This window comes from Rattus norvegicus, chromosome 4 (genome assembly GCF_021556685.1).
Source record: "Rattus norvegicus strain SHRSP/BbbUtx chromosome 4, alternate assembly SHRSP_T2T, whole genome shotgun sequence".
NCBI lineage: Eukaryota > Metazoa > Chordata > Mammalia > Rodentia > Muridae > Rattus > Rattus norvegicus.
This window is the reverse complement of record NC_141537.1, coordinates 117,197,333-117,213,975: the sequence shown is the minus strand read 5'-3', so window position 1 is coordinate 117,213,975 and position 16,643 is coordinate 117,197,333. Positions and strand designations below refer to the sequence as shown.

Here is a 16,643-nt window from a genome sequence, read left to right as displayed (position 1 = left end):
TTCAGGAGCAGTCTGAGCCTTCCCAGGCAAACTGGGAGGCAAGTAGCCAGAATGTACTATGCCTAGTAGGAAATGCGTATGACAGCAGTTTCTCTGTATAGCAAGGAGAAGGAAGTGAAGGAGGCCTCCAACTTGGGGAGCATAATTAGGGGCAGGAAAAGCAGCCATTGGGTCCCTGGGTGCTAGGGGGTTTATACTGGGGAAGGAGAGCCGGTCACCACTGACCATTTGCTCCCTACTGCACATTTTACTGAGTGCTCCAAGTCCTCAGTCTTTACAGAATTATGGTGTTAAGTGACCGAAGGGCAGGTTAGGACTGGCAGGAAGTCCAGTTTTTTCCCAGTGGTTTGGAAATTGTAAATATAATAGTTAATTTTTGATAGTTCTAGAGCAGATTATTGACAGGGTGGTGGTGTTACTTGAGAGAAGTGAAACTTAGGCTAGCAATGGGCTATGGGAATGCCCATGGTTCCTTAGCAAGCAGCCTAGAGAAGCTAAGATCTGGGTTTCTGCAGAGAAATGATTCTCTCTTGAAACCTCCTGGACAGAACTGACAGGCTTTACTGCCTGTTCCATCGTCCAGTGTGGATGGGGACTCCACACTGGGGTCACCTGGGGAAATGTTACACTTGTAGGGCGTGGGTTCCCACCTGCCTAACCGACCTAGAGCCGAGTTGACTGGCCTGAGGCTCTTGAAGCAAATCTGCTGTGCAGGGTGGAGACCCTCTGCTGCATACAGAGGCAAGGCTCTCACCAGAGTCGCAGCGCACCAAGTGGTTTAGCTTCCCTTCTATCTTGCTATACAGCTGATCTGCAGCGTTTTCCAGAGCTTGTTACAGAATGCAGAATCTCTGGTCTTATCCCAGACCTTTTACACCCAAATCTGTAGTTGGGCCAGATACCCAGGTGGTTTATATAACCATTAGAATTTGAAGAGTAAATCTCTTAACACTGTGAGACAAGGAGAAGAAGGTATGGGGCAGGGGGAAGGGGGCAAAATAACTCACAGTCAGGCACAGGATTCTAGTTGCCAACCAGGAAAGGGGAACCCGATCCAGGACTGCCTCTGTGTTCTCATTCCTCTGGAGTGCCTTGGGCTAGTGAGTTTGGGGTGGTACTGTTTAAGGACTTGGGTGCAATCTGAAAATAGCCAGGAAGGCTCTCAGATGTTTGCTGCTGGAAAACCTGATGAGGGAGGTAATAAATGAGGGAGGCCCACAGGTCATAAATGGTGGTTAACAGAGGGAGGGGTATGTCTGTGGAATCTTGGGTCTGGTTGAAGGGTCTGAGATTGTACAGCAGATCATGAGTGGGTGTTGGCCGATGAGGAAGTGACTGTAAGATAGGACAAAGGGCTGAAGAGACTGCAGCAGCCTAAGCAGCAAGGCTCGGCCAAAGTCAGAGGGACTTAAGTGGAAAGGCCTAGACTTGTTTCACTTCTTAAAATAATTTCTGTGTACGAGTGTTCTGCCTCCTTTCTCATGTGCATGCCTGGTGCCCTCAGAGGTCAGAAGAGGGTGTTGGATCCTCTTGGAACTGGAACCATGGATGGTTTCAAACCATTGCATGAGTACTAGGAATCGAACCTGGGGCCTCTGTAAGAACAAATGCTCCTAATGCCTGAGCCATTTGTCCAGCCCTCTTGGGCTTGTTTTAAAAAGAGCTGCACGTGTCAGGGCTTGGCTTCCTGACCAGGTGGAAAGAGCTGGGACTCAGTAAAGGATTCTGTCTGCCTATCTTGAGACCTGTCGCAGTGGTCACATATAGGACAATCAAAGGAAATGGGGCTAGTCACTTAGAAACGAGTGGAAGAACAAACGTTGTGTGGAAGAGGAGCCAGTTCCTTCCTGTGGAGGCGTCTACAGGCCTTCTGTTAGTAGCTTCTAAGCGGGCAACTGAAGCCATGGTAGAAAAAAGGAATGTGTGTTTACAGTTTTTCCTACACTGTTAGCTGTCTGAGGGGTGCTGTTTCCTGTGCTTGCATGTGTCTGGATAGAGGCTGGGTGCTGACTGGTGATGCTATCAGAAGGGAGGGAGAGATCTTCAGGGTCTGTGGGAAGGGAACATAAGGTGTTGTTTCATATTCCTAAGACCGCTTCCTTGCAAAAGAAATATCTATCCTGGGCCATAGCATTTTTGGTCACATTTTTGTAGTGTGTGTGTGTGTGTGTGTGTGTGTGTGTGTGTGTGTGTGTGTGTGATTGTGTGTGAGTGCACATGCACTCACAGAGGCCAATGATCAACATCGAATGTCTTCCTCAATTGATGTCCACCTTCTATTTAGAGATAGCATCTCACTAAATAGACCTGACTGGTCTGGAATTCATGAAGGTGGTTTAAGCTGGCCTTGAACTCAGAGAACCCTTTTGTCTCTTGCTACCATGATCTGTCCACCTTATTTTAAATGTATATTTTTTTTATGTATATGGGTGTTTCACTTGCGTGTATGTCTGTGCATCATGTGTGTGCCCAGTGTCTGTGGAGGCCAGAAAAGGGTGGTATCATATCCCCTGGACCAGAGTTAAAGATAGTTGTTAGCTGACATGTGGGTGCTGGGAAGTGAACCTCCGTGTTCTTAACCACTGAGCCATGTCTCTAGGCCAACCCTTTTATTTCTTTTGTGACAGTCTTCAGATTCAGTAACTGAAGATTCAGATAGACTGGTTGTCCAGCCACCCCCAAGAAGGATCCTGTCTCCAGTGCTAGAGCAGCATCAAAGCTGGGCTGTCATGTGGGTGCTGTAGGTTCTGGAGATCAAAACTCGGATCCTCATGTTTGGACAGCAAGCACTTTGCTGAATGGAGCCACCTCTCTAGCTCCCTAATTTCTCTTGTCATGCAGGGAATTAGAACTCAAACACATTAGACAAGTGAGTACTTTATGCCTAAGCTATACCCCAGCCCTAGGCTTTATCCTATAACAAGACTTAGTTTCAGATCTGGGTTGAGGTCAGGCTTGTGAGCTTTCTGAAAGGTTCAGCTGAATTTCTCTTGAATGTGCAACAGGATCTCTTCCTGGGGAGACAGTATTTGGTTTGTAGTACATTCCCTAGAATACTCATGGCCATTCCAGGCTTTAAAAGCGTGCTCTATCTGAGCCATCCAATGTGAGATCCATAAACCATGGATGGCTATTTAAGTTAAAATTAAAATTACAGCAGTGGTCGCAATAGCTGCCTTCTAACCGCTCAGCTGCATACGGCTAATGGCTCAGGTTGGACAGTGCAGAGAAAGAATGGGAGAGCGGTGGCTCATACCTGTAATCCCAGCACTTGGGAGGTAGAAGCAGAAAGGACTCCTGAGCTGGAGGTTGGCTTAACTCTTTCTGTAGTCCAGCCTCTTTCATGGTGAGTTCCAGGCCAGTCTCCGCTATATACTAAGACCCTGTCTCAAGAAGAAAGCAGTATTGAAGAGCCATTGGGCAGAGCTAGGAGCTAGACAGAGGGTGTCCTTGTGTGGTCCCCAGATCCATCCTCATCACAGCCTCTTTCAGGTTGAGGAAATGGCCTTTTGGGCTGGGAATCATGGCTGTGGTATAGAAGAGAACAATCTTCTTCTGATTCTAGCCTACTTCAGAAACCATTCTGGAAGGCATGACTATGTTTTTCTTTAGTGCAGCAGTGGGATCCAGTGCGGTGAGACGCCCTACTAGGACCCTTCCACCTAGTCCTGATCAAAGCCTCGGGGAACATTGTTCAAGTTAACTTCTCCTGCACGTACTTGTTCACAGCCCAGCCCAGCCCAGAGTCATCCCTCTGCCTTAGGCTGTCTCCTGCAGAAGGCGGTGTGGTGGCTAGGTGGGCTGACAAACCATTCTGGGACTCAATGTCTAGTCCCCATCTCTTCTTTGCCTATAGAAGAAGAGTGGAAAGCTCAGGAAGAGGATGTTGGGGGTGAAGACCCCCTTATCTTCCTCATGCACCCGCTGTGGTCCAGTTGGTTGTTCTGGAAGAGTCTGTTAGGCCTCTGCCTGGTGATCTGTGTGGGTCCAAAGCTGCTGCCACTCCTGGACTATGTACACTTTGGTGGTCTTGTCTACCATTTACATGAGAAGTTGACAGCCTGAGTTTCTGCTAATGACTGAGACGGGGGTGGGTGATGGGGGCCTGGGAAAGCAGCTCTGTGTGAGATCATCAGTTGTCTTTCAGGTGAACTCAAGTCTGGGGGTTGCTTGATTGCTTCAAGCAATGTGGTGGGCAGGGCTCTCAGATGGCTCTGTTGTTTGCATTGCTGACCTGACTGACTTGTGGGGGTTCCAGAATGCTAAACCCTGGCAATTAGTTGACAAATTACATGTCTCCCACTGCTGATGGCACAATGAATCCAGGTCCTCACAACAGGACAGAACTGTGGCTGTCCTTGTACCTCACTGCCCCTCTTGATTGTTGGAGGAAGCCTCAGAAGGGACAAGGAGAAGCTGATTCAAAAGCAAGGGGCCAGGTACTGGACTATAGCGTTCCATTTCTGAGGCATTCATGTCTGGGAGACCTTGGGCTGTTCTCACCTGTCTTTTTTATTGACTTGTACCTATAGGGGTAACTCCATTCCCCCAAAGATTCCAGGATTGATGCTGGCACTCTAGGAGAGGGATAGGTTCTTGCTTGAGGCCTGGGGGTGGGGTGGGAAGGTGAGGAGAGGTGCAGGGAGGGGTTGGGACAGGAGGAAAAGAGCAAGCACTAGAGCAAGGAGAACACATACCTTCTAGAGTCCCCTGGACCTACAATGTCCCTATCCCTGGAGAAGTAGAGCTCCTCTTTGGTGCTGCCTCAGTTTCCAGAGTCTGGTGGTCTTAACCTGTGGCTAGCTCCATCCAGCAGGCTTCTCCTCCGACTAGTGTAGGCCAGGCCAGGCACTGAGCCTGAGCCAGGAGTAGAGGGGACAGTGTGACCTTTATCCTTCATGAGACCAAGGAAACCTTTTCCTACCAGAATTCTGTTATAAAGCTGGAAGGGTGGAGTGCCTTGAGGACAGTCTAGCCTTAATGGGCCTCTTTCAGACCAGCTGGGAAGGGAAGTGGGCTGGGTTGAGAGTTTGAGTGTATTGTCTTGTGAAGGATTGAGGAGGGCGGTGACTCCCCTGACCCTCTGCTCCTGGAGTGCAGCTCAAAAGAGGCTAAAGGCAGAGATGTCTAGATGCAGGCAGCTGGGCACACTTGAGGGTGTTCACAGATCCTTAAAGCAGGGTAAATCTCTGTTCATTCCTTTTGGAAGTCCTTCCTCCAGGCCACCCTGGGTTCCTGAGGTGTAATACACACATAACCTTTTTCTATAGGGTCATCATATAGTTTCCTGCTATTTGATGACTCCTGGAAGAGTTGGTGGTCCGAAAGACTGTTTCATTTGAGTCAATACACTGTCTTCTCCTGAGCATCTAGACCAGTGATTCTCAACCCTTTTGGGGCGGTGACATATCAGAAACCCTGCATATCAGTTAGCTACATTACAATTCATAATAGTAGTACAATTACCGTTATGAAGTAGCAACGAAAATGTTGTGGTTGGGGGTCAGCACCACATGACCCTATATTAAAAGGTCGCAGCATTATGACAGTTGAGAACCATTGACAGGACGCAGGGAGCACAGGTAGAGCATCAGGACCTGTCAGGGACTCAGGTATGTGACCTGACTTGTCACGGGCAAGCGAGAGGGTGGTTTGGTGCGGCCCCTTTGTCCAGCAGGGCATCAGCAGTGCCATAACTGTGTCTGCTTCTGCTGGATCTCCAAGGAAAACCATCTTTCTTCTGTTGTTCCTTCTCCTCTGCTTCCTCCTCCTGGTGATTGCCACTGACAAAGCCTTCCGCTGCCAAAGCTAATTGTGAGGTCTGATCAGTGAATGAAGGCGAAGGCAGTTCCCATGACAACCTCAAAGAGTTTCAAATATAGGGGATGATGTATGTGTGATGGGCTGCAATTACTCAGGTGGAAACTGATGTGTGGCCACCAGGAAGCATAGGCTCCAAAGGTGGGTGGGGGGGCGGTGTTCAGCGTTCTTTGCAGGATCCTTTGTATGATGGAGAGGCAAGGAGGTCATAGGTTTCCCCTCAGTCAGTTCCTCAGTGTTGGGAGCTGTGGAGAGAGGAAGGGTTCTGGGTGGGGAGGCAGGTCACATGATCAGATATTAAAAGGTATCAAAAGAGTAGGAAGTACTATAAGCTGGCAACAAGCTGAGGTAACTAGAGAAGGCTTCCTGGAGGAGGTGGGCTTCAGTTGGGTAAGGAAGGAAAAGCGCTGTAAAGAGGTACCTTGTTTAGGATGAGGCGGAGGAAGCAAAGAGACTTGTCTTTGGGAGCAGTAGGTGGACGAGCATTGTAGGGGTATCCATCGGGCCACTGCAAGAAGATAGTAAGAGTCCTGCCGGCTCATTTTCCTGCTCTGTGATCTTGAACAAGGTGTTTAGAACTTTGTATTGTTTCTCCATCTGTAGGGTGGGTATGGAAATTCCTGGCGTCTTGGTTTATTTTGAGGTTTAAGTAAAAACTTTGTATCCCCATTTGTGAGGTCCAGCGAGGCTTGGTTCACTAGAAATCTGTCTCTCTTGAGTGTGTGTCTGAGTTCCTGTTTTGTCTATGTGGAGTCTGGTCTATGGATAGCCGTGTTCTCCAGATTCTCAGTGTGTTTCCAGCAAGCAAGGGACCCCATTGACCTTCTCTGTGGCCCCACTCCTATGGCCAGTACAACGGAGTCTGGTTGGACAGGATGGAAGACTGGGGCAGGTATTGTCTTCACACAGAGGGATCCCAAGTACCTCTGAGAGCTGGTCCCTTGGGAGGCCCACATATAGAAAGAGGAAGGTCAGCAGGAAGTGAACTTTCTAGCTCGGTGGCCCTGGCATGTGTCTCTGACTGGCATCAGGTACTCTCAGAAGGAAAGGTGGCTGGAATGAGAAGAGGATGGGAACATGGGGGCTCCCTTGGTTTAGCCAAGGGCTGCTGGAGGGTAGAGTGGGTACCTAAAATTAAGGGAGCACAAAGTTAGCACAGGGAGATGGGGGAGCTCCTATAAGCTGTAAGGAAGCAGCACAGTCTGCAGGGGCAGGTCTAACCTTTCTAGGAGAGTTGGTGCTCGCCCCCAAACCTCCAGGCTTTAGGGACCTCGTGTAGAAAAGCCTGACCAGGAGAGGAGCCTCCTTATCTCAGTGCCCAGCCCCCTGCTACTCCACACTCCTGAGGCCGAACTCAGCTCAGCACATTCCAGTTCTGTGTAGACCTAGGAAAGGGGAAGACGGGCCCACCCACGAGGGGGAATGACTGTAAATAAAGAACTGCTTGAATGTGACTGGTGCTCCAGGAGAGGCCTAATGTTGTTCCCGGGGCCAGGGAGGAGCCTGGCTAATGCTCTTCTAGGCTTGGTGACTGAGGACCTGGCCGAGGGGAGGCACTGTTTGGATTCAGCCATGCAGTACATTAGCATGCGGGGGAAGGGTCAGGAAGCAGCACTGGGAAGAGTGAAAATATTAGTATTCTCAGATCTGTTTGTCAGGAAGTGGTCACTTGAAGTGACCCAGTTGTCTTTCTATCTTCCTGGGCTTAGAGAGAGGTGTGTGGGTGGGTGGGGGGGTTCAAAGGATGAGAAGGGTTTATGTTTGAATTCCTGCCCATCAATTTTCAAGGGCAAATTGTTCAATGTTCCCCAATACTCTTCCTTCTCCTGAAAACGAGGCTATGTGTAGAGTAAAATGAGATGAACCTACAACATGGTTGGCACAGGGCTTGGTATGTGGGGGTGGGGGTGGGGGCTGAAACACTGTGGCAGCCCTAGTAGCAGCAGTATTGATATTGTCCAAGCTGTATTTGCCTTTCTATGTGGGGTCCATGGATATAATAGCACCGGGCTTTGGGGAACCCAGAGAAGGAAGAGGATTCATTTAGGCTGGTCAGTAGTGAGTTAAGACACAAACACTCAGTTTGTCACATCAAGTCATGATTTAGGACATTGTCCCTTTATCTTGTCATCCGCCTCCCTCCCTGCTCTGGGAGGGACCCAGTAGGACAACCTCTTGTCCCAAAGGGGAGACAGGTGTGGGCCCTAAGGCCTCCATATATCAAAAGCAGGCTTGCCTGATCCTAAAGAACTTATCTGATTCTGAACACCCCCTGGGGGCCCTGGGGTGGGGCAGGATTATGCATTTGGGGCGGAATGGGTAATAGAGCGAGTCATTGGAGGGAGCAGGGGTGCTCATCCGTGAGTCACTTCTCTCAGACCTCAGCTTATTCATCTGTGAGAATGAGAAAGCACCCTGAGCTCTGGCAGAGATGTAGAGTGCTGGAAGCCAGCAGCACCTACCTTGTGTCAGGAAGTGGATCTGTGCCTTCTCAGGCCCTCACACGTGTATGAAATGGCTGCTGGTTCCATTCTTCAGATGAGCAGAGGGAGGCTAAGTGAGGTAAGTTACCACAGGCTAGGAATGTAGGGGGGGATACGTGGATACTAACGTGTATGTGAGGTAGAATCCTGGATGTTCCCCTTCAGAGAGGGAACGCGATGACAGATGCCTGAGGATGCCTGGGTATTGAATCCCAGAATGCGATTGCTAGGACCTTGCTATCCCCCTCCCCACTTTGGTCTCCTGGCCATTACACCCTCGGTATGCGTATAGTTAGGGAACTAGAAGGAAACTCTTAAGGGCAGAGAGCCGAGGGTGTTTTTGGAAGGGGTACCTGGTGGATCTTCTCCAGGAGAGAAAATTGCATTTCAGCTCTGTTCGGTAGTAAGGCTTTGCCGGGGAGGGCATAGCCAACTTGGGGAAGCTACAGCCAGTTTTCCGAGAGGGGTATGTATGAGAGGGAGTAGAGCTATAGAATGGCAAAGGATATGGTCTTCAGAGAGGACTGACCTGGCTGGCTTGGAGTTTGAGCTATGCTGTGTTCTAGCGGTGTCACCTTCGGTAAGTTACTCCACTCATCTGCAGTCTGCAAAGCGGGGGCGGGGTTAGGGGGATGTGAGGCTTCTGCTGCCCTGGATTCTCCTTGGAGGTCCAGAGCTCCAGCTCTCCTCCGGCTGAGAGTGGCCGGTATGGGATACCCACATATCGCCCTCCCCGCCCCCGCCCCCCACTCCGCCGTACTACAGTTGCACCCGCTGGAAGTGCAGGAGACGCCTTGTGTATGTTGCCAGAGGGTTGGGGGTGCCCCGGGATCCCCGGCCTGCCTGGGAAGCAGCCCTTGTAGCGATGGCTCCCACCACCAAGGCCCCTGCCTGGCTGCTGGGCAGGTCCTTGGCGGGGAGGGCCGGGCGCGGGATTGGCTGGCGCGCGCGCCGCCCCCTTGCACACCAGCCTGGCGGGGCGGGAGCAGCCGGCAGCTGGCCGCCGCCTCTGCAGTGCCTCCCTCGGTGCGCTCCCTCGGCGGGGATAATGGGAGGCCCGGCGGCGGCCGATGCAGTAGTGGAGGCCGGCCGAGGTAGAGCGCTGGGCCTGGAGGGGAGGGAGGCCGTGTGCCAGCCGGGAGCGGGTCCCTGGGATCTCCACAGGCTCAGGAACCGAAGCAGGAAAACAAAACACTGGAAGGCGCAGGGGCCCATCGGCGCTGGGGAGGCAGCTGGAGCAGGAAGATGGTCCCGTCCAGCCTTTCTTCTCCCGGCCCCTTCCCCTCCAGTGCGCTGGGGCCTGTGCAGGACTGCTTTGCTCCTTGCCTGCTACCAGACTGCCTCACCAGTGTCTTTGGCTTTTTTGCAGGTGGAAATAAATGCTCGTGAAGGAACGGGGCCCTGGGCACAAGGGGCGACTGTCAAGGTACCCTGCGTGCTTGTGTGTGTGTGTGTGTGTGTGTGTGTGTACGTGTACGTGGGCGCGCGAGGTGGGGGTGAAGTGTTTGACTGGATTGGATAAAAATAAAGGGTCTCCTCTGGTGATCCCTTAATCTCCCACTGTGTGTGTAGCAGCAGCTGAGGGGGAGGGGCGGCGGGAGTGTGGGCGGCCAATGAATTCTCAGGCCTCTGTGGGTTTTGTTTGGATTCGTTTTGCTTTCTCAGCTGGATGGTTTGGGTGCAGTTGGGGTTTGGTTTGAACTGTATATATATGTGTGTGTGCGCTCTGCGTGTGCGTGTGTGTGCGTGTGTGTGCGTGTGTGTGTGTGTTTGTGTTTTATAAAGACCTGCAACCCACTTCCCACCCCTGCCTCTGGAAATCTCTGGAGAATGGCCCTGGCACTGTTGGTTTGCATCCAATCTGCAGAAATCCCCGGGGTGCGTTGTCGCGGGGAAGTGGGGGGTGAAAGACAGTAAGGGGGAGGGAGAATTGCACTCCTGAGTCTGAAGCTGATAGGGTGTCATTAGTCATGCTGCTGTCACCATGGAGATGGCTGGAGAGAGGAGAGGAGGTGGTGGGGGTGAGGATATTTTGGGTAGGGTGGGGGCTGATGCAACATCATGGCTGGGAAGCCAGCGGGTGTCTGCTGTTATTCTGTGCCACTTGGTGTCTGGGAGACTGGGAAGGCAGTGTTCCCTAGTGTGAGGGAAGCAGAGAAAGGGGCTGAGACCCACTCCAGGTGGGTTTTCAGAGGGCGGTGTAGGTCATTTGGGAGGGGAGAATCTGATTGCTAAGAAGCTATGACTAACCCTGGAGGGGGGCAGATCAGTAGATTTCCTTCTAGTTTGCCCCAGTTTACAGGGCCGGGGGCTCACTCTAAGTTTGGAATTACTCAGCAGTATCCTTTGGCCCAGAAGGAGGGGGGACTGGGACAGAAAAAAAAAAAACAAAAAAAAAAAAAACAAAAAAAAACCGTGACTGCCTCTAAAGAGCAGAGGTTGGGAGTGAGTGTGGGGACAGGTGGGCAGGTCAGGCCCCCGTGGGGCTCTGCCTTGCATAGAGGAGGCCCTGAGCCTGGTTGCTTAGGTAGCAGGTGGGCGAGCTGTGAGTGTCCCTGCATGCTCTTAGTCTTTCCCGATTCCTGGGAAAGCTGTGGGAAGCTCTGAGGAGGTGCTGGAAATGGCATTCTGCCACCTCGATGTCTGTGGTGACACTGACAGGGTGGGGCTCTGCTTCCTCCTGTGTGTGTGTTGGGGGTTCCCGGGCTAACTTATAAGGTGTGGATATGAAGGTCAGGGTTATTCCCTGGCCTCTCCCCAAGCAAATACTTGAAGAAGAATGTGGATTTTGCTTCTGAAACAGCTTCTTGGGAAGGAAGAGCCCAGGACTGCTCTCTGGGGAGCTGGCATGCCTTGGTGAGGCTGGGAGTTGTTGGTAGTCATCTGGGAAGGAACCGTGGGAGACCCCAGGCAAGTTAGAAGCACCAGTGATCCTGTTTGTGCGTGCGCGCTGAGAGAACTCTGAGCTCACATTGGCTCACTTATGCTCGCTCGTGGGAGCCAGAATCCAGCTTCCCACCTCCGCTTCCTTTGGCCACCCACTGCTGGCTGGGGGAGTTGTAGTCACCCATGCTGTATGCTGTTCCAGGACTGTGGGCAGTGGAGATGTTAAGATTATGAGGGAGAATCTTCTTCTGTCCCCCAACTCTGAAAGCCAGACGAAAGGATGGGGACACAGCAGGCTCAGGGAAAGGGGAAGCTCCCTCCTTCTGCACCTCCATCCTTGTCTGCTTACTCTCTCAAGCACCCTGCCTGCCTGCTGCGTGGTGATGCCTCTCCAGGGAAGACCTGCTTCTTTCCACTCCGCTAGCATGCACTCTGTTTCTGCTACCTGTTGTGCTGTACCCTGGGATGTAGCCAAACCCTGACCCCAGTGTTGGGGAAATCTAGAGAAAGTTCTCTGTAGGTCTTCCCCTGCCCTGTTCTGGGAGCTTCATCCCTTCTGTCCCCAGCATGGATCTGCTTATATTGAGTTGCCTGCCTGAGAACCATAGCTTCCTCCTATCCTTGATGCCGCAGTACTCACGTCTGAGCCCCTGTTTCTGGCACTGTCTTCCCTGCACATTGGGGTGACAGAGTTTTGCTTACTCTATTATCATGGTAAAAGAACCCTTCCTGTGGTCAGGATAAAAGGGAGTATGTGTACATGTGTGTGTGAACAGGTTCCCACAGGATGGGTATGGGAGGGGTAAGCCTCAAGGGGGAATGGTGTCCAGCAAGCCAGAAGAAATAATGCATGTCTCCCTGTGTGCTAAGTGGTGCCAGGAATATTTGGATGCGTGGGCGTACATAGTCCTGGCACAGCCACAAAGCTTAGCTTGATGAATGCAAGTTGTCGGTTTGCTGCATATTGTGCTTCATGTCATTTGCCCATGATATATCCCAGGGAATATGCCACAGCATGATACCCTGCTGCCGCCTCCTTCCCCTCAGCTGCCTAGACAGAAGACAGTGCAAGAGCACCAGGCTGCCCTGCATTGGGGCTCCCACACTCTGCCTCATGGGCGCTCACTGGCTAAGGATGTCTGGAAACTATTTTGGTACTGGGCCCAGGATCTTAGCCTTCTATCTCTCCGTTTGACCATCCCAAAAATGCCCTGTTGAGAATCTGTTCCTTTTGACTCTGCATACTCTTGGTCATTCCTGACTGTTCCTTTCTGCCTGTCTTCAGCTCTTTGCAAGAGTCGAGGAGCGCCTTCTCTCTGCAGTAATTTATAAGCAGCAGTAAAGTTGAAGACCAGTGGGCCTATCAGGCGGGAGCAGAAAAGAATGAGTCCAAAGGATAGCAGATTTGAGCTGGAGAATGGTCAGGGCTTCCTTCCCCGTGTGTATCACAGAGCTCAGCTCTACTGCTTTGGTAACCCCCAGTCATTTTTGAATGAACGTTGGAGAAGAGGAGGGACTGTGGCAGAAGAGAGTAAGCCGGATTAGGAGACATCTGTCCGTCACAGTGCGGGGGCCTGGGGCTGCATTCTGGGACTACCACCATTGATGGCTCTTTGGCCCCTCTTGCTGGGCCACAGAGAAGTGGCCCAATGAGAAGTGGGGGTTTGGGGGGACCTTGGGTGCTCATCTGCTTCTAGCTGCAGATGCCCGTTTCTGCTAGAAATGGGCTTTGTGGTTTTGCCAAGTTCCCTCCCATACCCTGGAGGTTATAGCAAGTGGTTTGTCTGGCTGGGGGGTCTGGGCTGGGATATGGCAGAGGCTTTGTTTTGGCTCTGCTTTTGGGTCTCCCAATACTCTTAAAGTCTTCTTTTCCATCCCTGGCCTCTTGGGCTTTTAGCCTCATTTCCTCCTGCATCCAGACATCTGGCTGTCAGCAGGACCCCCATTTCCAGCTTTTGAGGGGGAGGTGGTTTACTCTTGGGCCGTTTAGGGGTCTGGGCAGACAGAACAGGGACTAAGTACAGCATAGGAAAACAAGTTACTATGAACCTTACAAAGCCATTAGACACTAAGATATGGACTAGATGACATCAGTTACAAGTGGGAACACCAGCATTGCCAGTGTGTGTTGTGCAGACGACCGCTTTGATCTCTGCCGTGTTTGGGGCGTGTGAACGTGAAAGCAGCACAGACAGAGCCTCTCATCCACGTGCACACCTCTGCGCCAGACTCACTTTTTGGCTTTTGACCTCAGAGGACTTTTTTTTTTGAGCTGGGGACCGAACCCAGGGCTTTGCGCTTCCTAGGTAAGCGCTCTACCACTGAGCTAAATCCCCAGCCCCAGACCTCAGAGGACTTTTAAGAATCAATGCTCCAGCCTTGTTTTCAAGCTCAGCCCTTCTAGGATCTGGTCATTGGTTAGGGTCTTGTGCTCTGAAACAGATAAAGTAGAGAAGGAAGCTTGGTATTGGAAAGAAAGTGTTGTTTTCAGATTTTGGATAAAATACTGTGCTGTTCATGTGAACTTGAAGATCAGTTTATCAGGAGTGCGGGTCTCCTGGCTGTGGTGGTACCTACCTTTAATCCGAGCACACAGGAGGCACACACAGGTAAATCTCTGGAGTAGAGGCCAGCCTAGTCTAGGAAGCCAGGACTGCAAGTAAAGACTTTGCTTTCTGGAAAAGTTTGGGTTCTGGGGCTGGGGATATAACTTAGTTGAAGAGCATTTGCCACGGACTCAATCTCCAACACTGCCAAAAGGAAAAAAGGTCACCTTGTAGACATTTAACCTAGATATAGTTGTGTGTGCCTATAATCTCTCAACACTTGGAAGTAGACCAGGAGTTCAAGGTTATCCTTGACTATATAGCTAGTTTGAAGCAAGTCTGGGCTATCTTAAAGTTTGGGTCTTATAGACTTTTACTGCTTCACTGGCTGAGAGGGAGCAACAGGTAGTGGAGTTCTTTACTCATGGGCTCTGCCATTAACTGTGAAGAGTCACTTTAGAGCCCATCGACATGGTTTCCTTTACAGTGGAGGGCTTTTTTTTTTTTGGTTAGGGTTTTTTTTTTGTTTGTTTGTTTGTTTTGTTTTTTCAAACTAATGTAGAAACAGACCAGATCGGTTTTCTCCATTTGTTTTTGTTTTTTTTTTGTTTTTAAGTTTCAAGATACAGTCCCACTTTGTAAAGTCGGCTAACAGCCTGTACAATTTGCCTCGGGTGTTGGGTACCATTCAAAGCCTCCTGAGCGTCCAACAGGGCAGTTTCCACACTCTTGCTCTTGGATGTCCTGAAACTGACAGTTTCTCTGTGTATGTGATGCTGGACTGGGTCAGATCGTGACCAGCGCTGCTTCTGAACGTGCTTCTGGCAGTGCACAGGGCTCTTGGTTTGTGTGCCTCCATTCCCTTTCTGGACACCTCCCCACTCTTCCTCACTCTGCTGTTTGTTACAGAGAATCTCTTGGAGCAGCCAAGCTTCTGTAGATAAGGACCCTTCCTGCCTGCTTAGGGATCTGATGGTGTGTAGTCTGAACCACACGAGCCCCTGAAGGGTGTGTGTGTGCTCAGAGACTGACTTCAGGACTCACACATGCCCGTGAACAGTCTACTACTGTTATGTCCTCGGCCCTCTTGTTGCCCAGGCTTTTGAATGTATTGTGTAGCCCAACAGGCCTTGAATTTGGGATCTTTCTTAGTTTCCTGAGTAGCTAGGGTTATAGCCCTGTTCCACCAGGCTGTTCTTTCATTTAGGATTTAAAAAAAAAAGTTTAAATTTTTTTTTTTTTTTTTTTTTTTTTTTTTTTTTGTGGAGCTGAGGATTGAACCTGGGACTTGCTAGGCAAGTGTTCTGCCACTAACCTTTATCTTCAGGCCTTTAAACAGTGGTCCTTACTAACCTAGAGGTATAGCCCTTTCCTCTGAGGGGCTGACCTCATATTGTGATCTCTGTAAGGATGGACACGCCATTATCTGGGTGGCTTTAATTGAAGCGTCTTGGCTCCACTTTATCCAGCTGAGATTTAAACATGAGTGTAAAAATGTGAATTTTTTTTTTTTTTTTTTTTGTCTCAGCAGCCTAGAGAAAGGACCCTGAACTGTCCTGCTACAGAAATATTACTTAAGGGGCCAGCATGCCAAGTGTAGGAGGATCAGGGTCTAAGCAAATCCTGGTTGTGTGTCTGGCCAGGAATTCTTGTGCCCTTGGTGCTTAAGTAATTGGATTTCTGAGCTCCGCCCCCATGCATCCTCATGAGTAATCCTGACCTCATGGGCTCTGCATGGAGACAAAGGCATTGAAAGGTTTGCAGCTCATCCCTAACAGAGAATTCCCCAGCTCTGCCCCGCTGACTGGCTTCTGCTTCTCTCTCAGGCCTGTGCAGCACCCACTGCCTTCTCTCAAAAAGAAAAGGCAGAATACTTGCCTAGCAAGTCCCAGGTCATTTTCTGGCCTGTAAGCTTTGTTCCCAGTCTTGCTAAGCAGACAGTTTATTAAAGGGACTGTTGCCTGTCATCTACCTGCCTCTCCCTGTTCTGTTGATGGGGATAAACTGGGAGGCCAGAGACACCTGTCAGAGGCAGGCAGAGGACGCAACAAGGGTTCTGAGTGGACGACCTGGTCAGAATCTGCAAACTGACTCCTCAGCTATGCCTTCCCTTGGGAGCAGCCCTCAGACCACTGTCTCTGCTGGCATGCTGAGGCTGAGCTGGGGTACAGAGGGTTCCTTCTGACTCCCCTGGTCCTGCAGAGAAGCAGAGACTAGATCTTCAAAATGCGAGTTGTTGTCCTGTCCCCCAAGCTCTAGGAGAATGGATTGTTGGTACAGCTGGAGATGTCCCTGTCAACATAAAATAAAATGCAGCATTAAAGGGTCCAAGCCATAGTGACCTCGGCCCAGGAGCGCAGGATTAGGTGACTCCAAGTTCCGTGGTCCGGTGTTGCAACTGCTTTCCATTTTTTCGTTGGTGGTGGTTCATTTTTTGTTTTTATTTTTTAAGAAACCAAGCAAAACCATCCATCAAAACACCTTGCTAATAGATGCACTGGGGAGGACAGCAGGCAGACCGTAGTAAATTGGGAAAATCTCTGCTGTGGGTCTCGGATGCTATCTGGTTACACTCTTGGGTTTGGGGGTTGATGGAAGCTGTGGCATTCATATATTCCAAAACGATTTGCCTAGTAGTCACAGGACGTCCAGCTGCATAGGTGTTCAAGTAAACAGCTATTTAGGGGCCAGGAGAGCTCGGGGTAAATTAGCTCAGGCCCTGTAACATTTCCAACTCCGTGATCTTTGAAGTGCTCTAATCAGTCAGTCCGCTTGCTCAGCGTAGGTGCGGTTTCTTCAGTCAACACGCCCAAGAGCTGTCCACCTGTTTTTCTCTGCATTTTTCTGCCCTATTTTTTTTTTCCTCTCTCAATACCAGGATGTTCTTTAGGGCCTCAGTCTGCCCTTG

At 50.5% G+C, this 16,643-nt stretch overlaps 1 protein-coding gene and 1 long non-coding RNA gene across 14 annotated transcripts in view; one reads left to right on the top strand and one right to left on the bottom strand.

Annotated features, from left to right (window-relative positions):
• The window catches only part of Tet3 (tet methylcytosine dioxygenase 3), a 96,922-nt gene that overhangs the window by 5,955 nt on the left and 74,324 nt on the right, over positions 1–16,643 (top strand). For 5 of the 9 annotated variants that reach the window (XR_015686713.1, XM_087659764.1, XM_087659767.1 and 2 more), the window contains exon 3: positions 9,673–9,729. The exons of 2 other annotated variants lie outside the window; for them this stretch is intronic. Coding sequence is in view for 4 of the 7 variants with exons in the window: in XM_087659764.1 (XP_087515890.1) it covers positions 9,673–9,729 (57 nt within the window). In the remaining 3 variants the exon portion in view is untranslated. Of the gene's footprint in view, positions 1–9,316; positions 9,398–9,672; positions 9,730–16,643 lie in introns of those variants that run through there. 2 more of the 9 variants (XR_015686714.1, XM_087659768.1) reach the window with 1 other exon arrangement.
• LOC102548361 (uncharacterized) lies at positions 5,491–9,203 on the bottom strand. 5 transcript variants are annotated; one of them, XR_015686715.1, is made up of 5 exons: positions 9,064–9,203; positions 8,833–8,908; positions 8,283–8,373; positions 6,242–6,948; positions 5,491–6,065 (listed from the first exon to the last, which is right to left on the bottom strand). It is a non-coding gene; the product is annotated as an uncharacterized LOC102548361 (long non-coding RNA). The 5 variants fall into 5 exon arrangements; XR_015686718.1 differs by having other exon boundaries at positions 6,242–6,873; XR_015686716.1 differs by having other exon boundaries at positions 8,283–8,352.